Source organism: Annulohypoxylon truncatum (assembly GCF_022578515.1).
Source record: "Annulohypoxylon truncatum strain CBS 140777 unplaced genomic scaffold F4807scaffold_18, whole genome shotgun sequence".
Taxonomy (NCBI): Eukaryota; Fungi; Ascomycota; class Sordariomycetes; order Xylariales; family Hypoxylaceae; genus Annulohypoxylon; species Annulohypoxylon truncatum.
Genome location: NW_025953804.1, coordinates 344,145 through 369,910, shown reverse-complemented (window position 1 = coordinate 369,910; position 25,766 = coordinate 344,145). Strand labels below are relative to the sequence as shown.

Genomic DNA, 25,766 nt, shown 5'->3' with positions numbered 1-25,766 from the left:
AGCCAATTAGCGAACGACCAGTAGGGGTTGGAGAACCTTGGAACTTGCCGGCTAGCCGGGCTGCCGGGAATTTGGCGGCTTCACCACTGTAATACGAGCGGGTCTACCCCCTAATAGCTGTCGGGGCATCCTGGTCCTCGCCAAGAACTCTTCACATTTCCTGACATTCACATTTGTTATCCTGTACAGCCCGCGTTTCACTAATGCGATTTGCACGGCTCGTTGTCAGATCCAATCCGGCCTCTATTTCTATCCACGGCATTTCTTACTGGCTACGTATGGTATATTGGTAATGTATCTCTATTATCCCTATCACCTGACGGGGCGAGGGATATCTACTATCTCTCCATGTTTGTTGAAAATGTGGAATGGCAAGCTCGACAACAACCCTACAACGCCATGATAGCTATCTTCCGACGCAAAACACGAGTCGCCGCCGCACTTTTTCTAGTACTCGTCATATATCTCCTAGTCGGACTTATCCCCGAACGTCGCGATACCCTCTTCGGCTTTACCTATGTTAGGTCGAGCTATGACTGGTCCAAGCAATCCTTGAAGTACCCCATATCGAAGTATACGCCTCTACCAACTGGTAGACCTCTCCCGCTACCTAAAGTACAATATGCATTTACTACCGACACGAGTCCTGAGGGTGTTGCGAGGGAGGAGGTGCTGGCGAGTCGGCGCGCCGAGGTGAAGAGTGCGTTCGTGAAGAGTTGGACTAGTTATAAGAATGTCGGGTTTGGTTACGACGAACTTATGCCAGTATCGGGTAAAGGAAGAGATGCACCTGGATTTGGCGGATGGGGGGCTACGCTTGTCGATTCCCTCTCGACACTTTGGATTATGGGCCTCAAGGACGATTTTTATGAGGCAGCAGCAGCGGCAGTCACAATTGATTGGGCCGACACGAGAGATACTTCCTGCAACTTTTTCGAAACTACTATCCGGCATCTGGGTGGACTATTAGGTGCATACGACCTGAGCTTAGAGACAGCACTGCTCGAGAAAGCTATTGAGCTTGGAGACATGCTCTTTATGGCATATGACACGCCAAACCACATGCCCCCATTCTGGTTAGACTTTGATGACGCTAAGCGCGGCAATCAGGTCGCCGGATATCACGACCCTTCAGCCTCAGTCACTTCGTCATCTCTAGAGTTTAGTCGGCTAGCTCAACTCACCGGAAATAACAAGTACTACGATGTCATCAATAGGGTGACATTGGTGTTGGACGAATGGCAGAATAAAACAGCACTACCGGGCATGTGGCCAACATTCTTCGACTTTAATCAGCTTCAGCTGGACAGTGACAGCAGCTTCACGTTGGGCGCACTGGCGGATAGTCTTTATGAATACCTGCCCAAGACTTACGCTATCTTAGGCGGCCTTGAACCAATGTATGAAAAGCTCTACCGAGGATCCATGGATACAGTCATCAAGAATTTGTTGTTCCGACCAAAGACTCCAGATCAGGATGATATACTCTTCTCCGGAAACGTGTATGTCTCGTCAGACACAGGGCCTCATTTGACCGCAGAAGTGCAGCACCTCGGATGCTTCGTTGGGGGAATGTTTGGGCTGGGAGGCAAACTTTTCAACATCCCGGAACATCTCGAGATCGGCGAGAAGATCACACGTGGCTGCGTGTGGGCCTACGACGCAATGCCTACAGGTATCATGCCCGAGATCTCCAACCTAGAGAAATGCGATACATTAGATCCGTGCGAGTGGGACGAAGATCAATGGGAGAATGAGGCCGATATGACACTGAAGAAAGGTTTCAAGAATGCTCGAGATCCGCGCTACCTTTTGCGGCCCGAGGCTGTCGAGAGCGTGTTCTTGATGTACCGCATGACTGGCAATTCCGAGTACCAGGAGATGGCGTGGAGAATGTTTCAGGCTATTCGAAATGCGACTGAGACGGATCTAGCGTTTTCATCAATTAATTCCGTCAGAGACGTCAATACTGTGAAGTCGGACTCTATGGAGGTAGGTTTTTATGTTGCTTATAATGGTGGTTTGAGTTTTGGCTGACATTACTATAGAGTTTCTGGCTGGCCGAGACGCTCAGATACCTTTACCTGACATTTTCCTCTCCTGATCTTGTCAACTTGGACGATTACGTCTTGAATACTGAAGCCCACCCCCTCAAACGTCCAAAATGAGCAATAAGAGACTAGTTGTCACTAAAGTAGGCAGCAGTCAAACTACGCGGAGCATTCATGTATGGTCAGGCATACGGAGTGCTCTGGATATTTCCTATCCGTGGATTAATTTTACGAGGCGGGGCTCGCCTCTCCCGCCATCGTTACAAGCAGACTTCAAAGGATGGTTTACCACAATATGGAGCTGTGAGGCCCGGTTGAGAGAGATGAGGAAAGATCGTCGATCTAGAGTTGAGGCATCTCGATGGAAAATATGATTAATGACAAGAACCACCATATATAGAGGGCGATTGGGCGTAATGGTAGTTATAATGAGGCTGTGATAGATCTAATGGTAATAATATATCCAACGAGCTATAATGTTATACCCCGACTGCCACCGCTCATTGAAATGCCGAAACGAGAAACCGTTCTTGATCAGGTACCTATGTGTCTCTAAACGTGCAGGGCTATGTCATAACTAGGTAGGTAGGTACCCAATGTTGCATGTCATGTTCTTGGTGAACAAACTACATGCAGCCTACCTCTGGCTCGATTAGTCCCCACCGGTCTTTTCGACGGGAGTCCTCACTTCCCCTTAGGGTAGCTAGGTAGGTTAGCCAACTAATAGCTTGAATAGGGGGAGCATGACAGCGCATCACATACCTATCTTCTTATTGTGGCGATGATGCGCCCTTTTTTTTCTTTTTTTTCTTTCCTTCATCCTTCGGCTAGAGCGCTGTGTCGTGCACCGTATCTGCAAGGACAGTTGCATATAAAATGAAGTACTAGTTGTGGATATTTCGTCAATGACTCACTCACCTTGTATCTAATTTTGGTGTACACCTACACAATCGGATGTCAAGAGATTCAAGGTGGACGAGAGTAGTGAGTGCTTAGGCTCGTTGGTAGGTAGCTTGCCATCTATTACATGCATATTTACTTACATGTGTACTTAGGTGGTATCGCATTTAGATCCTGAGAAATCGCTATGGGAATCAGAATTCGCAATCGAAATGATGCAATTGTAGAAAATGCACCTTGGTACCTTACTGTTAGTATTAATCCCTGACCCGACCTCATACCACATGTAGGTATGCCCCAAATGATTGGGTAGTGGTTACTAGTACTATTCGTCCAATCCCTTGCGCTTGCCATGTGTTAAACACGTTTTAGTATGATGGATGGAAGTTACGAATTAGCCAACTAAATGGCCTCAGACCCTTATTATCTTGGAATGTGGAGGTAGCGGCAAGCGCGAACTTGTTAAATCCACTTAGCAGCATTGCTTTCCGTTAGTTCCATTTTAAGTCAACTCAAATTTGACTTCTATCAAAACTTCTGAGCTCCTAAACTTGAACAACTAAAAGTACTTACACGAAAACTCGAAATATCCTAACAGCAAACCTCTTCCAGTCCAGAGTATCCGTCTCTTCTCGTCTATCTGAAACATTAGATCGCTCAGGAATTAAATGATCGACTGCACTACGCACAGCTTTGTGGTTATGCAGTTTACACCGCCATATCCTCGCTCTGTGACCTGGCGAAAGACCAAAAAAATTCCTTCATAGCCGCATAGCCTCTCTACACATTCCACCGCACCCATCACACCCTAGAGGGTGGCAAAATGTGCATTATAGCAAATTAACTACGTGGTACACGTTGTTTGGAGTCTGGTTGTTTTGTCCTTAACAAATTCTCCCTCGACTTTGAACAGAACCAGGGTGAACTTTCGTCCCCTCTACTTGATTTCAGATCATGGTCGGAAAATAGGGCGCCGCATTCTGCGTTACAACCAGATTTTGCACCCTAAGCCAGACTTTGTCACGGCTTGTCTCGGCCAATTGCCCCAAGCTCATGAAAGACGACAGCACCCCGAAATATAACATGCCACCCCCGGAAAACATGGGCCACTGCGTCTATTGAATATGTATTCAATCATTAAAAATACCTTGGCCGGGCGAATCTCGACTACGGTGAGTTGATCCTCACCATGGTCAAAAGCGCCGGCGCTTACCATGCTTGGAATCAACCACCTACCGTAGGTGCCTAGCTACCAATCATTGGTACATTTGTTTAGGCCTAACCGATCCGGCTAGTTGCCGAGAAACCGTCGTCAGAATGTCGAGCACAGGAAACGTCCTTAACTCTCGGGCATGAACTGATAATCTCGTCGCCTCGTGTATCCGAGTGGATAGCAACAGAGAATCTCCTGTTCATTCATGTCGGCTACCTATACTAGCACTACACACGGGCGGTATTTCTCATCATTCTTTCTACCTACTCTAGCTAGTCCAGCCCAATTCCAACTGCGCCGAGTCGCTGAAAGTACCTACCAACTTCTAAGCACTGGTGCCCGACCTATGCCCCACCTTCTTCTCATGCCCGCCCAATCCTCACCTTACCTGTCTTCCTTACCTTCTAACTCGTGGCCAGCTCAAAGACCAACTACCAAAAAAATATGTCGGTGATGGTTCCGAGGACTTGGACGAACCAAGCGAGCCACCGTAGCCGTAGATTAGGAGATTTGTGATATATGACGTGAAACCAGGTATCTAGATCAGTTCCTCGATGTAACCAGTGGTCAACTCACCCCTCAGTGGCTTAGGAAGCACGATGCGTAATACGTAGCCCGAGGGGTTATTTTCAACGGTGTACAGTATGGCATTCCAATTCAAGCTACCCCGCTTGGGTCTGATGGGAGTCAGCCATACCCGATTGACATCCATGGATGAATAAATCACAGGAAACGTAAATCTCGTTTTCTGGATATACCGCCAACAAGTGCCACTGCTGGCTAGAACGAGGTGAGCCCACTCCACCTAAGAATCATTACATTTTTAGAAAAATTCGATTCAGGGGTGCTACTCGCATTTTCTCAGTTTCCTATTTTCTGCGATCCCCGTCTTCGTTGCTATGCTAGGACAATGCAGCACCGAAAGCCAGGACAATAACGAGAGAGGTACCTTCGTACTAATGTAGTCGCAAAGACTAGGACAACTCGTCAAAAAACATCCGCAGCTCCTCTGCGCTGTTCTCGTCTTCTTAAACGATGGAATCATTCTTAATGAGGCACTCCCGCGCGAGTTCGTTCCTTGGGAATTCCCAGAGGCTAAATATCCGCCGCCGCCCATAACCATATTCCTCGAACCACCACGACAAGTTCCTTGGGTATCTTACAGTGTTAGGTGGTCACTCCTGGAGGCTCCCAATATGGCCGATTATCCTGCGTCGCCGTTGTCAACACCGTCCTATAACCACAGTATCAACAACCGTGTTGGCCTATGTAACATTAAGGCATTCGGTATCACTTGCGACTTCGTAGATTCATTGTGTGCTTACGCGGATGTGCCGGGTGGTAGGCATCCTAACTGTTCGAAGCATGCATGGTCGGCTAACAAGCTACTCAGACACGGCTGCTGCAACGCCTGATCTACACTTCCTACACTCATCCTCCATTCCCACATTCCGACCTGACCGACCGGCAAGCAATCATCAGGAACCGCCTGTGACTGCCAGCCTAGTTGATGGTTCTTCTAATAGTCGGAACAAAGGCCGTCAGTCACAGTGGCAGTCTTCATGGCGGTTCATTAAGAAGATTGACGAGTATCACCAGAAGCTTCAGGAATGCCTCCAAAGCAGACCGGGCGAGCTAGGGGATTGGTTCAAAACGTATAGGGAGCCAAAGGATATCAGGAACTACGGTTTAAGGGCCCTTGGAGACATTCAACAAAACGAGGTTCCCACCGAATTCCCCGAGATGCTCTGCGCCATGATTGTCCAGCATGCAATTTCTCATTACGCCACGGACAGAGGTTCCTATGAGGGTGTCCAGTCAGCATTCACTAGTTGGAGGAATACGATACCGCTAAACGAAATAAACCTAGAGAGTCTGAATCTAGTTTTTGAACAGTTGAAGCTAGTGGATAAATCATCATTGGAAGATGCTCGACCTACTCGAATTCCTTACGAAACGCAAGTTTTCGAAACGGGAAGACAATTTACAAACCCAAGCCCTACTTTCTATCCCCAGACTATCAACGAAAACTCTTTGTCTATGTGGACATTTCATGACCAGAGCTTCACTCCTCGTCTTAGTGACGAATATCCCACAGCTTATCAACTGAACCAACCTCAGCAACTCAATCCATTCGAATCATTGGGCAACCAGTATCTTATGCCTTCTTATGTCCCGACAACCAATAGGAATCAATCTTTCCTGTCACATGAAATTGATGCGTCTTCTACCTTTTCGCGCCAGCCTCATCTACACAACCCTGGACCGTCATTTGAATATCCCCAACCGCCCGGTTGTCGCCCTCACGAGACTCAGTTGGGCCTAGGTGCTTTAAACCAGTCTGCCCCCTTTGGTGTTTTCAAGAGATTCATAGATAGTAGGTGAGCTGCCTGAGTGTACTGTGATTAGTTTCTTATACGATACTAGACTTCACCAATCAGGGCGATCTGCCTCACCTTTTTGCGCAGGGGTTAATTCGCTGGAACAATTTATCATTGACTTCGAACGCCCGGATCTCCGAGAAACTGTTCTTCAACAGAATTGAAAATACCCTTTTTGGCCCGCTGAGAAATTCTATTTCACAATCCGCACAACATCCGATAGCACAAGCTATCGTTTCGACTACTTGGTCGGTGGCATTGCTTGGTGCGCTACATTCGGTTAAGGATACGGTCAAGTATATGATCCATCTAAGTGTGGTAAGTCAAGTTATCTGCTTCTACGATATTTTTATTGACAAATTGTTATCAGAGCTTATTTCCGAATGCTGGTTCTTGTCGTGATTTTGTTCGGACCGTACTGCAAGTCTGTCCTACGGCCCATGTGGCGGAAGAGCCGAACGGTCCTTCCGGCCGTCGGAGACATATAACAAACCATGCTCTTGAGCAAAAACTCGACGAGGTGGAAAGAGATTTCAGTGGGGAATACCATCCCACATATCTCTTCGCGTCGCAATCATCTCATTCTCGAGACTCTCGAACGCTCCAGCCAAACCAACCCACGATTGCCTCGCAGACTAGCACTAGTCAGCCTACATTATCTGTTCCCGATTCAACAGGAAGTTACACGCGGAGTGTGTACGGGACTAACTCGGAGATTTCCACGCCTCATGAATTGTATGTTTATTTTATAATCTAACCTTGACATCTGTGCCTTTCTAACATCCCTCAGAAACGCCAGCCCGATGTCCCCTGCACCAAATATGGTACGGTGCAACCAATGTGAGAAGGTTTTTAAAGGCAAAAACATAAGCTCTCACTTATCTCGGCACAAGCGATCGCATGTGGACGTAACTATCAAATGTCCGAACAGCGATTGTAATAAGACGTTTAAAGGAGGACGCACCGATAATATCAGGGCGCACTGCCGCAACGTCCACAACTTGACACTGCCAGAAGATGGGAGGGGCTTCTGGGCAATGTTAAATACGACGGCTGAATAGGGCGGCTGCATCTGTCGTCAATCCAGGAAATGCTTATTGCCTTGTATAACACGGCCTATCCAATTTAACAGATGTACAGACGTTACATATACTGACATCACATTTCCGCTGTCACATACCAACTCATTTATACCCGATTCTTATACTCCATCTCATGAATTTCACGACATATACCCCTTTTTATCGATTAATTTTCTATATTCTATCCTACTTACACGGGTTATATCAACTTATATTGGCGTTAAGTGCTTGGGCCGTGTTTATTATAGATATTTGGATTGAGTTGCAGAACAAAACAGGACAGGAGGCACAGGACTGGATCACTGTCGAAGATGCCGACCGCTGGCGACAAATGATCTTGCACATGTCACTAGACATGATATGGATGTCACTCAAAATAACGGGCGGGTTTTGGTTTGCTTGTCGGGTTCGCTTATAGGTGTGTTACGGTTGGGATTATGCTTTTTGAAGACTTCGTTGTCATATACCTCCACTTGCCTAGTATATATAAATCACATAAAACTGTACATATCATGAATGTCTATCGTCCGAGTCTATTGGGATGCCATCTATAGTCATTACATGTTCCCACATTGCATCGACCAAATGCCCTTGGATTTTCAGGCCTGGATGTAGCTACGTCTTCCCGCTACCTTGAAACTTTCAAGACTTGTCCGTATCACCCAACCCACCCACTTCACTCATCTTCCTCTTCCTCGTCATCGCTCGTCTCATTCTGCCGAAAGATAACTTTCTCACATAACTGCAGCGTCTTCCGCACCGGCAAGCCCACCACATTATCCACCGCGCCATCGACCTTCTCGACCAGCAGCGCGCCGCCCAGGCCCTGGACGGCGTAACCCCCCGCCTTGTCGGCGCCCTCGCGCGTGCGCACGTACGCGTCGATGACGTCGTCGGGCAGGCCGTCGGCCTCGCGCGCGAACAGCACCTTGGTCTCCTCGACGTGCGAGGCCAGCGCGTAGCCCGGGTGCTGGGCGTCGGCGCGCGGCGCCACGCAGCAGATGGCCGTCAGCACGCGGTGCGACCGCGTGTCCCGCAGGTGCCGCAGCATCTTCACGTGCGCCGCCTCCGACGACGGCTTCTCTAGCACCGCGCCCTCGCGCGTCACGATTACTGTGTCCGCTGCGATTACTAGGTCCGGGTCTCGTCTGCGCGCGTCGTCTATGCTAATACCGGCAGTAGCACTTGAACTCGCACTCGTGGAGGTGGTGGTGGTGGAGGTTTGGTTCGCGGCGGCCTCCTCGACGAGAGCGGCGTACACGTCTAGCGCCTTCTGCTGCGCGGTCGCGGACACGTAGGCCCAGGGCCCGAGGTCCGCTTTGGATAGGTCCTCCGGCTTGGTGCTGGGTCGGATTTCGAGGTTCGGCAGCCCCAGCTGCGAGAGCAGGGCGCGCCGCCGCGGTGAGGAGGAGGCGAGGATCACGCGGTGCGTGCGCATGTGCTTCAGGATCGGGAGGTCGAGGAGGGCGCCCGGGGGCCGGCGGACGGGAGGGGGGCGGATGGGTAGGGGTTGGGACTGGGTGGTGGGGGCGTGTTCGGCGGCGGCGGTTTCGTAGTCTGGGGGAGGGTCGGATGGGGTGGGTTGGAGGAGGGGTTGCTTCTTTTCGTCGTCCATTGCGGTTGTGGTTGTGGTTGTAATCGTTGATATAGGAGGAATAGGGGTAGGGAGCTAAGGAGCTTGGAAGCTACCTGGGAACCTGTCGAGTTTGGTGGTTGAGTTGGAATCTGAGGGCCGTGATAGCTTGGTTATTGGTAAGGCGAAGAGAAGTAGAAGTCAAATTGGCGTCCCTGCGGTTTTGGTCGACTTTGTAAAGGACGGAAGGGAGGTCAAGGAGAAGTCAATCGTAGGTTTAAAACGTTGGAAATGTTGGAAGGGCTAGTGGGGTTCAGGGTGCAGGTCCGGGGAAGCTGCGTCACAACTTTAGCTTACCAATTGATCGTGGGGGTACGAAGGTACATACATACCTATAAATGACGGATAACGAAATCGGCGAAATCCAGACCTTCTCGTGGCTCAGCTGGGGCTGGAAACTGCAAGTTCGAGCTTCTTTTATGGAACGTGATGGACAGGGATACCCGTCATTGACTAGTGGGGCCGAGTGTCACATGCACTTTTCGAGCTGAGATGCCATTTTATAAGTGAAACCGAAAGCTAGATCTCGTTAAATTTACATCCCATCCCGATCTTAAACGGCGGGCATCCCGGAACGATTTCATCCATATTCTTAACAAGCGCACCCTTCTATACCGACCCCCTAGAAGATGTGTGCACCGGGGATCTCAAGTTTAAACGACAACTACAGGCCATCAGCGAACCGTTCCGTCCAGCACTTGTCTCATGTCTTCAGATACTTGGCTTAGACACCCGCCAGCAGAGTTTGTCGGGACTCCCGTCTTAGCTAAAACTATAATATAACAATTAAGAATCCAGTTACACGCGCGAGAGAGACCGACGTTTGTTCCAAGCAGGATTATCGGTCTCAGTCTTCGGGTGCCTCGAGCAGAATGTCTGAGCCGCGGTCCAAATCTCCCCAGGACGGAGAAAACGGCCAGGGTTCGGGGGTGCACGATGATAAGCCGCGCTTGACCGAGGAGGAGAAGAAACAAAATCATATCGCATCAGGTAATCGGTCCCTCCTACATATTTACCTAATGTCTCCTAAGCGACAGCGCTAGGTGCTAATATCAGTCGCAGAGCAAAAGCGCAGAGAAGCTATTAGAGCTGGTTTTGACCGTCTCTGCGAGCTCGTGCCCGGCCTGGAAGGTCACGGCCGTTCCGAAGGCTTCGTACTGAAGGAAACGGTCAAATATATGAGGGAGCAACTTGCTCGACGGCGCGATCTAGTTGAAGCGGCAGAGACGCGAGGTGTTGCTGTCCCAGACCATTTAAAAGAGCAAGTCTCCCTCTGATTCACTTTCCACCCTTTATAAATCATAGCGCATATATTGACTGATGTCGCGTTCCTCCAGACCCGTTAAAATTTTGGAGAGGATGGAGGCCCGTCAGAAGGATTTACAAGAAAGATTTCCCGGAAGAAGCTCAGATGGAGAAGGGCCATAATTTAGATGACGGTGAAAGCGAAGACATTGGCATTGATGCTTATTCAGACCCTAAAGCGACCAGGCACGGGATCAATACGAGTACAATTGATCAATTGAAGCAGACTGTTCGGTCTGCAATTTATTATCATTCGAATGATTGAACCCTCTTCTTGAGAAAGTTGTACAAGTCTTTCGGCTTCATCTCGCGACGTTCTTCTGTGTGAGCGCTATCCGATCCAGGCAATCTAGAAAAGTCGACTGCGACAGTTCCATCGGATAGCTGGTCTGGGCCAATGGTAACAATAACGCCGTAGCCCTTAGATACTGCCATACGCACTTTGTGTGGTAATTTTCGGGCACTTTCATCAACGTCTACAGTTAGTTGGAATTGGTTGGCGATTGGACCATCAGCTGGTTCATCCAGGCCCATTAGGACGGCTTGGGTGGTCCTGGCTAGCTCTTTCACTTTTCCACTTTCATCCTCGTGTGTTGTGATTATTATCACCTGCCTCGGGTTCAACCATAACGGCCACTTGCCGTTGTGGTGTTCGATAAGCAGAGCCATTAACCTCTCCACCGAGCCTAGCACAGCTCTGTGGATGAGGACGGGAGTTGCCTTTCCAAATTTTTTAAGCTCGGCTGGATCGGTTGTGATTTCTCCTTTCCGCTCGAATTCGGGAGCTGGAACTTGATATGTTAAGTCAAATCGTTTCGGTAATTGGAAGTCGAGTTGTATTGTGGCTGTTTGATGTTCCTTGCCATCCGAATCTCTCAATATTATGTCAATCTTGGGCCCGTAGAATGCACCATCGCCTTCATTTATAGTCCAACCTTGACCGGAGGCTTCCAAAGCTCTTTTGAGGCCCTTTTCAGCGCTGTCCCACTCCTCAATAGTCCCGATGTAATGGTCCGCCGGACGAGTTGAGAGCGTTAATCGGTAGGGACCTAGTTTTAGAGTTGAGTAGACGACGCGCACGAAGTCTAGCGTCTTCCTGATCTCCTCCTCGACTTGTATCGGTCGACAGAAAATATGACCATCATCTTGATGGAAGCGCCGCACTCTAGTTAAGCCACTTAGAGCTCCGGATAATTCGTTTCTGTGGAGGGGGGAAAAGTCGGCGTATCGCACAGGTAATTCTCGATAACCCCGGTGCTTGGATGCAAAGATCAGACAATGGCCTGGGCAGTTCATCGGCTTAAGACCGTACTCGTCTTTCTCTTTGTCGCGGCCACCACTATCGCTTCTCGAGGGCGACATACTAGTTACAGTGAACATATCATCTCTGTAATTTTCTAAATGGCCCGACTTTCCCCATAGCGACTTTTTATAGATAATAGGCGTGATAACCTCGTTAAACCCATATCGTCCATACTGGCTCCGTATAAATTCTACGAGGCGATTGAATATTCGAGCACCATTAGGCAGCAACAGAGGCGAGCCCGGACTATATGTGGACGTTATAAATAATTCTTGTTGGATGCCGAGTTTTGTGTGATCGGCGGAGGGTTTCGGTGGGAGTTCCGTGGTTGAGTGAGAAGAACAACTCCGGAACCCGAAGTGAGTTGGAGGGGTCAATGACTCGACCCTTCGTATTCGAGGTGCACATCTCAATATCTGAGGGCGTATCCTCGCCACGCTTCGTGCGAACATGTCGCCAATCAATCGTCACTTTCGAACCATGACGAGCTTTGAGAAGCTCTAAGAAATAAACGTCAGAAAAATTATAAGTTCAAAAGAATTGATTCGCACAGACAAATTGGAGAAGTGACAGGGATTGAAGGAGTCGACAGGGATCTACGGTTGGAAGCTTTACTGAACGGAAGGTGGGGGGATTGTCTGTATGGGGTACTCAGGTCACATCATATCTTTGCAGCCTAGCACATGTACTCCGTACATCACTTTAGAACCGTAGCGTAGTCCAAACTTGTATTTGTTATTATTACTGGATATGGTAGGGGATCCAATCACACGGTACGACGCTAACCCCGTGACATCAAGTCAGCCGCGACCAGTTCACGATATCTCTAGAGTCTCATAAGGCGCATGGATGCCTCCATCAAACTTGCATCCTCTCAAGACATTAAATATTGGTCTGTGCAGGTACTACGCCTATTCTATTGACTTCAATCTACCTATTTTCACGCTTCAACTATTGATCTCTGTATGAGTCACTGCATTTCTGCGACCCTTGTTTATCAGGACCCGTACCGAAGTCCGTGATCTTGGCACTAGTATATAACACTCGTGCCTGCCTTGCCTAGTTACTCATATCACCGACGAAGTGGGATGGGAAGTCGCACCAAGACAAGCCCGAACCTTACTTAAAGACTTCAAGTGACATTTCGACTTGGTCAAAGAAACCTGAACCTAACATCATCCACCGCTGCCCAACGCAGCACAGCGAGTATCTTCAGGTGGGAGCTGGGAACTATGAGATTCTAAGTCGGATTTCTTGGAATAAACATACTCACTAGAACATGGCACGAACCCGAAGTAGCAAACAGCTCTCTGTCGAGGATTCCTGGCGTATGGTAGAAGGAGGTGATAACGACAGCTTCGATACCGCAATAGTTCAAGATCCTTTCGAGGGTGACGCTCTCGTATTCAGCAGCCAGTCCCAACCATCCCAGCCATATTCATCGCAAGACTTCAGTGTTGGTTCCCAGGACAGCATTCACGATTTTTATGATAGGGCCGACGAAGATAACGTCATTCGAAGAGCGCCCTTTCAACCTTCGCTTACTCCAAGGAACGTGTCTATGGACAAAGACCGAACGCCTGTTCCTGAATTCTTTATGCCAGCCGTTGATGTTGAAAGCCCACCGCGGAACAACCGTCGGTCTTCTAGAACCACTCATCCCGTCATGCAAGAACCACGAGTGACGAGGCGACGAGGTAATCGTCAAGTGGACAACGATCCAACTCCACGTAAACCCGGCACTCAACACGACGAGAACAGCGCTCCTCCCAGGCCCTCACTTAGTACTAGGTTCATATCATCTGCCCCTGAGTTTCTTTTCGACTTCGCTTCCTGGGTTCTCGGCACCATTCGGTTGGCTTTCCGCTACGCACAGTGGCCGATAGCCATCATGCTCGCTATTTACCTGATTATTGGCGTGTGTATAATGGCTAAGGACATGCTCGTCAACTCGCTCACTGCACCGCTAGCACCATTATGCCGAGTACCTGGTGTGTCTCTAATGAACCTCCCTTTCTGCCCGGATAATTTGCAATCTGGAAAAGGAGACGGCTCGTCGCCCGTCGAGTTCGAAGAATTGATGAACGTGCAATCTCAATTTGAGAAGGTGCTTGAGGACTCTGCACAAGGCATATCTTTGCCGATGGACATGAAACGATCGGAAGCATCCGTCCGTGACCTACGAACGATGGTTAAATTCAGCGAATTACCAACTCGCGCAGAGCTGGTACACGAATTCGATAACTATATCGAAGCCGTCCGCGTCGGTGCAGACGATCTGCAGATGTTCAATACTCATGTCGGCAGCGCAGTCGATAGCGTCATCAGCATCAACCGGTGGACGTCGCGATATATCGATTCCATTGCCCTGAACCGCGAGGCTAATGATAACATGTTGTCTCGCTTTAGTGGTTGGCTCTTTTCACCATTTCAATCTCCAGGTTTTGATGAACACGTCCTTCTCGAAAAGTACATCGAACATACAGCCATGGTGGCGGACAAGATCCAGACCCTAATTTTGGAAGGGACGGCTGTAATGCGCTTGCTTCACGAGGCAGAGGGCAGTCTCGAACTTATCAACGAGCATGTTGTGCACACGGGCAACGTCGTCAAGGAGAAGCACAATGAGGTCTTCTGGAACGTCTGGACGCTCGTCGGGGCTAACACCCGCCGCCTGCATAACCTGAAGGGTCAACTCAGCCTTCTACAGCAGGTCGAGACGCAGCGACACTCAGCGGTTCGGCAGCTAGGTAAATTGATACACGATTTGACGGATATCCGGACGAAACTGAGCGACTTGAGGGATCGAGTTGCCGCTCCGGAGCTCTTGGCGGACACAACGGACATACCCCTGACCGTGCACATCGAGACTATCAACGCCGGTGTCGAGAGACTCGAGGCTTCACGGAGCCGTATCCGGGCGGAGGAGAATGAGCGGTTGCAGCAAGCGATACAGAGATCGAGGGAAGATGATCGTTTGATCGAGGGTTGATCGCACAATAAGTTAATGAGTGATGATAGAAATTGTGGATATCATGGGATTGGGAATTAAGGCTGTTGAACATGAATAACCGGAGTTTTGGGACCAGTTTGAGTTTGTGTACAACATAAGATACGGATAGCGGGTTAATATTGAGTAACGAGCCCGTCACACCAGACATTCTAGACTTCTAAGGTGAACTAGGTGGGCATGGAAGGTTGTAGATGACGGTAGTAGGGAAGCGCTCACGATTATGTTGGGATGGTTCGTTCGCAGAGTAATAAAGAGCTGTGATGCATGTCTCATTGGCCCTCCTTCGCTTAGACTTGTAGGTACTCAACCACATCCATTCCTGCAAAGAAGCATATTATAGTTTTCTTGAAATAAATTCAAGCTAATGTACACAAGGAGCTCATAGCCTGCATCTCTTCAGAGTAGAAGTAGTCGGGGTGGGTCACGCGATCATTAATGTGACTGAAAGGGGGAAGCGGCTAGAAAAAAGGGGCGAGACTGAAGAAATTCCCCACTAAGATAAAGTCGTATATTTAACATTTTTTTCTCTGTGTATTGTAACCAAATACAACTCAGCCTGCTTAATTTACAAGTCACTTTACTCAACTTGTCACCCCAACTAGACAACGTCGGAGCTTAAGAAAATGGGGTCCATATGCTGTGCCCCTGACGGTGATACCCAGAACAATCATCTCAAGACGGCTATGCCTGGCACGACTCCGCATGTGAGTAATAGTTGAAAAAGTCACACCATTTATCTAATAATACTAATAAGAACTTGATTCAGATTTCATAATAGCCCAGTAATCGACATTTCACTTCGCTCCAACAAAGGCCTCTCCTAAATCCTATGATTATGTTTCTCGTAAGATACATCTATACTGGGTCTAGACAGCGAGAATTCTTGGCTAAGCAATAAAAGTCAATACACTGGCATGGTTTGCGATTTACTCAGGTGGCCAGGATTATATCACTTGACGAGGCTACGAAACAATAAGAACAATCCGAAGTTGAGAGAGGTTATGACGAGTCGGGATTTGAATCGGCAAACATGGCTCCCCGAAAAGCTGCTTTGGGGAACCTCTACATAATCTACGCCCCCAAATTTGAATTAAATTCTTGATTCTAATTAAAAGAATCTACAGAGAGCGGTTACACTACCAAAAATTGAAGCAATATCTACAACTTTAGAATCGAATATCCAGGTACTCAATACGTATTAGAGTCACATCTCCAACGCCACGCAAAATTCCATGAATAATTGAAGTATTTCCAAGTCAAGAATCCATTGATCTTATACCCCATATACTAAAAAGGGGTAAAGTGGCGCCGACGACAGGAAAACCGAGTTTTATTCCTTCCATCACAGAAGCATCCATACGAACAAGATAATTTCAGTGTCACAGAACAAATCAAGTAACCTAATGTCTCCAAGCCCTGAGACTGGAAAGATCAGCTGGGGAGGCTATTCGGTCGACACAGCCCGACGCCAGAAAGACAAGGAAATGGTGGGCTCAAACGCTTCGGGTACCCGTGGTGGCCACCATGAGAGTGTCGGCACGAGCAATCAAAAAGGTGGAAAATATGGGTGTTCTTCGTTCCATCACAACAGCAAGGTCCACCGACAAGACAAATAAGGACAGGGAATCTTGACTGATTTTTGCAAATGGTAGGGTGTTGGGGGGTATGGGTACATCGTTGCTGTGGTTATGAATTCGCGTGTGAGAACCCTGAACTATAAGGGGCAGCCTGGAATAAGATGGTACAGACGGTGACGGTCTAATCATGAATGCAATGTATAAGATAAACTTCCCAGATATTTGCTGAAAGATCAGAGGATTTGTGCAAGTTGAGCCGAGACTGGATGTAAATGGGAGGTACGTGACGATGTTGTGAAAATTAATGAATCTCGTGAGAAATATTTGTACGATCATATACCGAAAGAAGTAAAGAGGAGGATATGGGACGTAGAAGAAGGATATACGACAAAAGAATGCCTCGGCGTCGACCTGAACGCAAGGCACTTCGTGACAGAATAATCCCACAAAAAAGTGATTGCATCCACCGGAGATTTGCACCCGGGTCTTTCCCAAACCATATAGACCATGGGAGGGGAACGAGCTAAACTACTGCTCCATAGATGCGAACGTGTGTGAGTCACAAGATGTTGAAAATAATTGTGTCTATTATGAATTATAAAGGTAGGTACCTTCAGATGATACACGTATAAACTACGGCTTAGGGGGAGGAATCCATGATAGCAAGGCGTATATTACGTCATCTACGGCGTGATAACCAATAGAGAATAGCATTATGTGAAGTTTAACATTCCATTGTTCTCCTATTGGCATCCACTTGTTAATCACGGCCTTGTTCGTTTGTTCTTGCACTCATTTTGAATAGAACTGTGTCCTTATACTTCTCTTTGTACAGCATCACCGTCTTGTAAGATGAATCTTACGATACAGGTATATTAAATTCAAGCAGTATTCAGTCGCTCAACATCACAGATATCCATACGGAAAAGTGCTAGGCATCCTGAGGAAAACTGCTGATAAGTAGTGACTTCTAATTTCAGCTAAGTCGTTACCAAATTCCCTATATATCCACCAAAAAATTCTCAAAATTCCTTCCGATAAAAAAAATAGTTCACCACTAATACTCTCCGCATTCAGGTCCGTTAGTTTTTTTCTAGTCTTCTATAAGAATACTGCAAAAGCCACCGGAATTTACAGATAATCCAGAAAATACGCCAAACAAGGACATTCTACATAAACGGGCAAACGTCTAAGATGTCGTCCTCACGCTCTAGGGAGAAACAGGATGTTCCAGAATGGGCCTACAGACTCTATTCAGAAGAGGAACCCGAGTTCTGGATCTACGACAACTACCGCAAGAATCTAGAGGGGAACCAAGAGTTCACCATCACCGTGAAGCGTCGCAGCGAGCATTTCGGCGAGGCGGACTACGTGAAGCTCGTTCTTCTCGAACCGGACGAGTCGAATTGGCCGGGGGAGTTTTTTCCTGCTGATAGGCAAACTCAGTTCGCCGGAACCAAGAGGAAGCGCTGGAACGGTTGCATTTCTATCACATTCGACGACCTGGTGATGATCACCCCTGGCGTCTTCCGCATTCAAGTCGAAATCATGCAGTATCGTGGAGGTAGCCGACGCGACATCCTTCTCGATGTATTGACTAGTAAAGATATCGAGTTTCCCGAGATTGCAGTTTGAGGATAAATGGAGGGGGATATAGGGGATGGAGTACGTAGGGAGCGGCACTTGTATGTTTACCTATTTTGCTTGGAGCGATACTCTGCTTTAGAGTAAAGGGGGGAAACGTGTCGTAGTTCTTGAGGAAAATAAATATACTTCTTACAGATGTGCTGTCGAAGGTGAATTCAACACTGCTCAGCATTCTCGGCCCTGTGATGCTGGATTTAGAAGCTGGGAACACTCACCCGGGGCTAAATTGTAGTACGTAGTTTTGTCCCTTATGGAGCAATATACCCAAGATATCCCCTTAATACTATATAAAATCCATAGGTACTACTCGTACCGTTGCATCTATATATCTATCCAGGTATTAGTTTTGTCACATACAATATTCCTTATCGTCGCAAGGAATTATCGAGGACTGTGCTATCGCCCCTGGATAAAGATTCCGTCTAAGTGCCTATCAGACAGCTCCGTACATACTAACTCACGATCTATATGAAGGGTATGCTATTATCAAGTGATCGTTAATAAATGCAAAGAAAATGAGGTCCTCGCTATCATCTGCCTTAGTAGATTGTTAAACTTCGGTTAAGCATCGACATGGATGGAAAGGAGCAAACATTTCTAAAGGATTTGCCAATAATTGAGCAACCTTCAGTATGCCTAAGTAATCCAACTATATATCTACATGTTTTCGTTGATGCCTTAGTAATTTCGATGTTAATTTTGATCAGGTCCTTTAAACCCTCGAGAAAGGGCCTTTACATGTAAATCTACCGCACCACACAAGCTACCAGAGCACAGCACATCACGATTCAGGGTTATAAGGGGCTAAATGCCTAAGCCCCGTCCGTGTAACGAGACTCGGATACCTGGCTCATCATTTACTCATATATTCCACTTGCGTCTTGAAATAGGATGACCGAGTGATGATTCTATCTCATCGTCAGGGATGGGAAAGATGAAGCTGAAGCGAAGGAATCTGCAGCTTGGTGATACATACCTACATAACGAAAAGCATTAAACACCTAACCCAAGCTACTTTTGTCGGACTGTTTGCCCGAGGCATCACACGTTATTTTTCTGAAATTCAGACTTTATTTATGCAATGAAAAGGGAGTTATGAACAATACTGTTATTATTCAGTTGCACAGGTCAACAGTGAAAGACAGGGAATTAGATAAGGTACCTACGTATGGTTTAAAAGTATCCCCAGGAAAACAGTTGGTTAATATAATCTTTAGGCTGCCTCCGTCTACTAGTTTTTATTTATGCCCTAACCTACCTGAGAGGTATCCAGGTTGAGGTTCAGTTCCGATCTATCTATATTATAAACTTAATCTCGAAATCACACCTACACCGTCGATATCACCGAAGGGCTACGAAATATTTCATTTAAGAGGCCTACATTTTTCACGATGATTCGGCAATCAAGACTTTCCCACCGGCCCTCAAAACTGAGCACATGGTACACATCGCTGCCACCACCAATGAGCGAAGAAACTTCGGCAGAAAGTATCATCGTCACTCTAGTTGCTAGGGAGGTTACAAGTCCCGAAACCATAGTAGTGGCCGACCCGCAACGCGGATGTAAGCCACACGCAAAGTGTTCAGGGAAACCCTTTGATGTTCGGAAAGGAGAACAATTCAATTTGAAAATCGATATCCAACCTTACCGGGACTCAACCGGGTGCCATTTACCAGGAGCCGTAGACGCTATCAGACCTCCTTCATACTTCTATGTTAGGTACGAGGACACCGATGACCTCAGCACGCAAGCCCAAATGACCGCTAATACCGATGTGCGGGTAACCGTTCGAGGAGGCAAGTGTCAAGGCCTGGCAGCGAATAGTTGGGATATATTAAATCTCCAGCACATTGAACTTTTCAAAGTCGCTATCCACTGCCCGGGCCATTATTATCTTTACTTGATCGTCGAAAAAGAGAACGGTTGTGGTGCCCCAGAACTGCTTGCAAAGATCCGGACTAAGCAGTTCAAGGTCTCCAGATGATCTTCGCCTCAGTTAAACTACCTTTCATCATGGTAGAAGAACCGTGTTTGCTATAAACCGGTGTTCTATCTATTTGCTTGGCATAAGACTACAGCTCCACCACGGTTAGTAACTGTACTTCCAGCAACCCCTGAGTTCCACGAAATCTTACTTCTAGTTGGTTAGACGCCTCCGAAGATCACTGTGAGAGCCTCAACGCTCACAGGCTTTGAGGGCCTACACTATCGTCGATGTACAGTTACCGGTTTTGTGGAGACTGTAGTCTTATGCCGACCAAAGAGATAGTAGACGGACTTTGCGGTCAGGGTAGGGGATGTGGCGTTAGGAATGGGGGTAATTTCATCTATGGAATCTCTGAGATGATGGAATCGATCTAGTAGGAAGAGGGTAATACGTACCTAAAGTAAGGCAAAAGCTGTTCTTTGCCGGGAATGCACCTATATATCACATAATTTTATTCAGGATAGGTAGGTAAGCAATCCAGCAAGCAGTCCTTGGAATAATGCTTCTTGGTGATGTAAAATGGTGCTCAACTGTGTCAAATATACGTGAAATAAGCGTATTTAAAATCCTGGATAGAGATTTGTGAATAGAAGCAATGCTAGTGTCGGTAGTTTAGAGTTAGAAATAGGGGGTGCTGTACAGGGGTAGGAAGCTGGGATCATATCCATATCTTGAGCAAAAGTAGCACCAGAAAGCGATAAGATATTGTATAGGATGATGTTTCAATGCAATTTTGCCTTGGGTTAGACTTATATCGTATTGAATGGTGGTATTAGATTTGACACGAAAAAAGGGGCTTGTTATTAGTCAGCAACTCACTCTGGAAGATAACACCAAACGCAACCGTTCTAGCGAGACTTTTCTTTGGATATGCCTCATATCCAGCTTGGTTAATCCATTAAATGCTCTTTCTTTGGTTTTCACGAAAGAGCTGAACATTTGGGCATGGTTCCCTTCGCTTCTCTTTGGTGGCGACACAATTTTTCACTCCCATTCGCATAAGGTCCTGGTTCAGCTCATGAGTAGATGCTCGTATTTTAACCAAAGGGTGAATGATAATTTCAATTGAACATGGGTCTTATCTACGACAAATTTCGGTGTGCCTTCCAAAGCTCGAGTCACCATCACGCGCCAAGTGATGAATAGGCTTGATCGACTGGTCAGTCGTCATAACCTGTGTTTCCTCAAAGCCTGCTGATAATTTCAGGGATTTGAGGTGTCGAGAAGTAGGAAGGCAAAGTTTGAAGGTGATATTATGAGTGGACAGCGCATGAAATGAGTCAAACATGGCGTAAAAGGTATCTTTCAATCATGCGAAGTGATGAGTTTGGAAAATTCTGCACAGGGTAGGTGTTGTGTATATACGCAACACGCCACCGCCACGAATTATAGAGAAACACTCGAGTATAGGTAGAAATTGCAATTTTTTTCGACCATGCTGAATGGGGCCATTGAGATGCATGTATCTGATTTGTCGTGGCACGAATCGCAACTCCTGCCTACGGAAACCAAGAGAAAAGAACAACGTGGCTATCTGGGTGCGTAATTCAACCTATGTAGGTATGATGGATATGTAGCCTGACATATTTCTTCGTATTTGCTGTTTGGGCATTGAAATCAAGGAAATTGCATATACGTTGGCGCTTGCTTGACCATCGGTGGACGATGGGATTCTATGCAAAACACATGGATTCTAAAGGGGGCGTAGAATATCCATGGGAAGGGATAAATAGATAGCTCTGTGTCCCCCGGGGCCACGCGCTTTGGTTTATGAGACCAAAGTATCGAACCAGACGACTACGACACTTCAATTGATACCATTCCTCAATCTGATCATCCATCACTCGAAGTCGACGCAACAGCTACGCTTATACACAACTCTTCACAAAGAGACCGCACGAGAAAATCCGACGATGACTTCATCAGGACGAGGCGCGAGGGCTACCTTCGTCGTTGCGCCCCCCGAGTCCATCAAAGTTGGTCGAGAATTCCCAATCATCATCCAAGCCCCTGCCAACGAAGACAATGGCTCAATGGGGTTCCTGACGCTTCACTCCGTCACATCGCGCTCGAGCGGGCCCTCAGAGGCCTCAGAGTACGTCAAAGGAAGCCTCGTTGGAAATTGGGACGTTATGTCGAATTGCTACGATGCGATGGAGTTCAAGGTCAAGGTGACTCGACCTGGGAGTTATTATCTTCAGGTTCAGCTTTACGGCGAGCCTAGAGATAACCACGACGGGAGAGGCCTTACAGTGGAACATCTGGGAGGCGTGGAGAGCCAGAGGTTCCGTGTGCGCGAGAAGAGCTCTTCACCTAGGAGTTCCAAGCGCTGATACGGAAAGGATATCTGCCCAAGGGCTTATTCATGACTGAGAAACGAATTTATGACGGTGCGAAAAACTGGGTATGGCTTGGTTCGGGAAGATTCGGTCCCTTGCGGGAATAGAAAGGTAGAGAAACGCTTGCAATGGCGGTCTATGGGTTTTGGATGGAACATTCACATCGATAGCTCCTTTGTTATTACTGATTATAAAGAAATAGACTCTTTTCAAAATTCTGTGTCTGTATTTCCAACCCAACACACTGATTTTCCCTTAACCCGGAGTTTTGGGATAACATGCCCCAGGTACGTAGGTCCGTTCGGTATTGGTGTCAGGCCTCTTAGAAACGTTGGAATTACTGATACATATTCTCCAATTTGGCATTGGTGATGCAAAAACATACCTACCTAGCCATGAAAGTCCACTGGGTTAAATAAGATATATTTAGATAATTCTAGTTTATCTATTAATCACTTCACATCTAAAACATTTCGAGACAAAGATGGGCAGACATCTCTGTTAACGAATTAAAACACAGCAATTTGATGGATAAGGGTCATTGGTCTCTTTCAATGTTTCAAATGGTTAGCCCAATTCTACATCTGCAGTGTTCACGCAACAGCCAAATTTCTCTCCCACCCGATTGATTCCTGTAAATCTATTTTTATACACATGGTGTTATGGGTAGCAATGCAATTGGTATTCAGCTTATTACTACTTATAAATGCATTCTTCATAGTATGTCCTTAGTTCTTGATTAACAAATCTCTTTTGCAATAACCCCTGAGCTGAATGCTACGTGGAATCTGCAATGCTCTACTGCTGTAACGTCTATGCCAAGACAGGGTTTATACCTACAGCCTAACGAGAACTAGCCCAATTCATAAGTCCATACACGGAGTAGGAAACTGGATCCATTCAACGAGATCTGAGATCTATCCCCTCCATATCGTGTACAGGTGACACATCGCTTACAACCCCCGGACCACTCCATAATTCGGGATTGAAGGATGATGGCAGATGACGAGCTACATAATCGTTCCACGTAGGGGCTAGTTCTGTTTCGATCCTCGTACATTGTATTGTCTCGTATCAATGCGGCTCAGGGGTCCGGAATGGCTGTGAAAGAGTCAGCTGAGCATGGAGAGGAAGCGGCTGATATATCCCTCGGTCCCGCACCAGTGGCAATTACATGTAGTTGATTTAAGAATGAATTAAGAAAGACCACGACCTCATTGAAAGCCCAGGCAACAATGCTCACGCCTTAAAGCCCGAATGTTTAAAGTCCGAGTGATTTGGTGGGACGACATGCAAGATAGGGTCGTATTCCGATTGGTATGGGCATCTGGTATCATCTTTTCAACATCGAATTCCGGAATGAGAATGATCTAGAAGTGTGTGAAACGTGTCAATTGAGAAGACCATTGAAATTTGGCTTATGTTGGAGTTGGTAAGGCTCTATGGATTGCCCTTAGGCTGGTAGTTAGCAGGACCTCCACTATAATTAGCAATGGTGTGCGAGCTCCGTGAGGCTTTACAAAACAGGGCCAAATGACACGTGCAGGACTAGATTGGCCAGTTATAATTGTTTTTCTCGAGATGGTGTCGATCCTCGAAAGGTGGTGTACTGGAGTGTAGGGAGGTGTTGTTAACTGAGAGATACGTCTCCCTAATAGAAATTGTGCTTCGTCTCTTGCCTCAGCTAAGCCTCAAAAAGGTTTGAAATTGGTATGAAAGATTGAGAGATGAAAAAGAAGCCAATTGCAATTAATGACCATGTTGAATGAAAGAATGGAAGTTGTGATTAGGTTGATTCAGGGGTAAGAAGTTGAGGTTGCGGCTCGGAGCTAGCGCCACCTCGTCATATTTTCCGTATCTTATCGTTCTGTGGCTCAGGCCAGGGTCCACTAAAATTTTCCATCAATTCATCGCAACACCTGCTGTCCGTAGCTGTCCGTCCCCCACCAACACCAACACCGCAACCATCGCCACCTTCCCAATTAACATACCACTTCTATAGCTTTGAGCCTTCTTTTCAGCTTCGATCTCCATATTAGGCTCGACATCCATTCCGCGACATAATGTCTTCGATCAGAAACGCCGTGCAACGGCGAGTCCATCGCGAGCGCGCGCAGCCGAAAGAGCGACAACGTCTCGGCCTCCTCGAAAAGCACAAGGTTTGTCTCTCTGTGCCCCTCTCCATCTTCTCTCTACTCCTTCGTTTGCATCCCAAGCTAACCAATTTCCCCTAAATAGGACTACTCCCTCCGAGCCAAAGACTTCAACAAGAAGAAAGCGCAGCTGCGCGCGCTACGGCAGAAAGCCGCCGACCGAAACGAGGATGAGTTCTACTTCGGGATGATGTCGCGAAAGGGCCCCGGCCACGCGCTCTCGCAAGGCAAGCGGTGGTCGGGCACGGTCAACGGCGACCGCGGCAATAAGGCTATGGACGTGGATACCGTGCGCCTCCTCAAGACCCAGGACGTGGGGTACATACGGACGGTGCGCAGCACCGCGCTGAAAGAGGTGAAGGGGCTCGAGGAGAGGGTTATCGGGTTAGGAGGGAGTGTGGATGAGGACGATTGGGAGGGTTTTGATAATGACGATGAGGAGGAGCTGGGGTTTGGCGGTGCGCCGAAGTCGACGAAGGCGAAAAAAATCGTGTTTACGGAGGGCGCGAAGGAGCGGGAGGAAATATTGCAACAGAAAGAGACGGATGGAGAGGATATGGACGTCGATGGAGACGAGGATGGTGACGCTGAAAAGAACCCGGAAGCACTACGAGCCGAACAACGACAAAAGCTCCTCGAGAAACTACAGAGAAGACTACAGAACGCGCGGAAGAAGCTTCGGATCCTCACGCGGACAGAGCACCAACTAGAGTTGCAACGGGCCGGGATGGCCAAGACAGCTACGTCTATGAACGGTGTCACTAAGTCCGGCAAGAAGTTCAAGGTTCGGGAGCGGAAGCGATAAAGCAATTCAGTGTCACGGATAAAAAAAAATGGAAAAAGGAGAATAATACGACGACAGAAATGGCGGTCAACGAAATCGGAATCTTCTTCCTTTTGCTTCCATTATTACAGGCGGCGTTCAGGCACCAGGGTTCTCAGGTCGTCTAGAGCTATGCGATACCCAGAAAGAAATAGACCCATTCCCATATATACACCCAATTCGGTTGACTCCCGAGCACCGACCGCCTTTCCCGGGCGCAATGCCGTGCTTGTTCTTGGTATCTGAAAACCTCCCCCATTATGTCCAGCAGTCCAAGCGTAGAAGAGGAAATGGCCTGCCTGCTTCATTAATATGTACTGCCCTTCCAGACCGGGCCGCGAGATATATAGGTAGGTAG

General features: G+C 47.5%; 10 protein-coding genes across 10 annotated transcripts; 8 read left to right on the top strand and 2 right to left on the bottom strand.

Moving 5' to 3' along the window:
- F4807DRAFT_427684 (glycoside hydrolase family 47 protein) lies at positions 1–2,536 on the top strand. Its single transcript, XM_047998189.1, has 2 exons — positions 1–1,992; positions 2,049–2,536. Exons 1-2 carry the CDS (start codon positions 349–351, stop codon positions 2,166–2,168), a joined length of 1,764 nt encoding a protein of 587 aa, XP_047853757.1. The 5' UTR covers positions 1–348; the 3' UTR covers positions 2,169–2,536.
- Positions 2,537–5,179: 2,643 nt separating this feature from the next.
- Positions 5,180–7,797, top strand: F4807DRAFT_101063 (uncharacterized protein). The gene is made up of 5 exons (XM_047992633.1): positions 5,180–5,505; positions 5,558–6,541; positions 6,592–6,863; positions 6,916–7,280; positions 7,336–7,797. The coding sequence occupies exons 1-5, from the start codon at positions 5,361–5,363 to the stop codon at positions 7,604–7,606; spliced, it is 2,037 nt and encodes a 678-aa protein (XP_047853756.1). The 5' UTR covers positions 5,180–5,360; the 3' UTR covers positions 7,607–7,797.
- Positions 7,798–8,174: 377 nt separating this feature from the next.
- Positions 8,175–9,616, bottom strand: F4807DRAFT_101210 (Maf/Ham1). Its single transcript, XM_047992636.1, has 2 exons — positions 9,593–9,616; positions 8,175–9,535 (listed from the first exon to the last, which is right to left on the bottom strand). Exon 2 carries the CDS (start codon positions 9,240–9,242, stop codon positions 8,304–8,306), a length of 939 nt encoding a protein of 312 aa, XP_047853755.1. The 5' UTR covers positions 9,243–9,535; positions 9,593–9,616; the 3' UTR covers positions 8,175–8,303.
- A 516-nt stretch (positions 9,617–10,132) lies between these two features.
- Positions 10,133–10,537, top strand: F4807DRAFT_460926 (uncharacterized protein; the record flags this gene model as incomplete). Its single annotated transcript, XM_048001601.1, has 2 exons — positions 10,133–10,250; positions 10,323–10,537. The coding sequence occupies 2 exons, from the start codon at positions 10,133–10,135 to the stop codon at positions 10,535–10,537; spliced, it is 333 nt and encodes a 110-aa protein (XP_047853754.1).
- Positions 10,528–12,411, bottom strand: F4807DRAFT_101069 (class II aaRS and biotin synthetase). Its single transcript, XM_047992634.1, has one exon. It carries the CDS (start codon positions 12,318–12,320, stop codon positions 10,815–10,817), a length of 1,506 nt encoding a protein of 501 aa, XP_047853753.1. The 5' UTR covers positions 12,321–12,411; the 3' UTR covers positions 10,528–10,814.
- Positions 12,412–12,662: 251 nt separating this feature from the next.
- F4807DRAFT_427646 (uncharacterized protein) lies at positions 12,663–15,453 on the top strand. Its single transcript, XM_047998188.1, has 2 exons — positions 12,663–15,176; positions 15,257–15,453. The coding sequence occupies exon 1, from the start codon at positions 13,148–13,150 to the stop codon at positions 14,858–14,860; it is 1,713 nt and encodes a 570-aa protein (XP_047853752.1). The 5' UTR covers positions 12,663–13,147; the 3' UTR covers positions 14,861–15,176; positions 15,257–15,453.
- Positions 15,454–17,652: 2,199 nt separating this feature from the next.
- Positions 17,653–18,093, top strand: F4807DRAFT_460923 (uncharacterized protein; the record flags this gene model as incomplete). The annotated part of the gene is made up of 1 exon (XM_048001600.1): positions 17,653–18,093. One exon carries the CDS (start codon positions 17,653–17,655, stop codon positions 18,091–18,093), a length of 441 nt encoding a protein of 146 aa, XP_047853751.1.
- Positions 18,094–19,496: 1,403 nt separating this feature from the next.
- F4807DRAFT_460922 (uncharacterized protein) lies at positions 19,497–20,090 on the top strand (the record flags this gene model as incomplete). The annotated part of the gene is made up of 1 exon (XM_048001599.1): positions 19,497–20,090. One exon carries the CDS (start codon positions 19,497–19,499, stop codon positions 20,088–20,090), a length of 594 nt encoding a protein of 197 aa, XP_047853750.1.
- Positions 20,091–21,751: 1,661 nt separating this feature from the next.
- Positions 21,752–22,636, top strand: F4807DRAFT_427644 (uncharacterized protein). The gene has a single exon (XM_047998187.1). The coding sequence runs from the start codon at positions 22,007–22,009 to the stop codon at positions 22,424–22,426; it is 420 nt and encodes a 139-aa protein (XP_047853749.1). The 5' UTR covers positions 21,752–22,006; the 3' UTR covers positions 22,427–22,636.
- Positions 22,637–24,350: 1,714 nt separating this feature from the next.
- F4807DRAFT_101022 (U3 small nucleolar RNA-associated protein 11) lies at positions 24,351–25,624 on the top strand. The gene is made up of 2 exons (XM_047992632.1): positions 24,351–24,591; positions 24,671–25,624. Exons 1-2 carry the CDS (start codon positions 24,496–24,498, stop codon positions 25,388–25,390), a joined length of 816 nt encoding a protein of 271 aa, XP_047853748.1. The 5' UTR covers positions 24,351–24,495; the 3' UTR covers positions 25,391–25,624.
- The last annotated feature ends 142 nt before the right edge of the window (positions 25,625–25,766 follow it).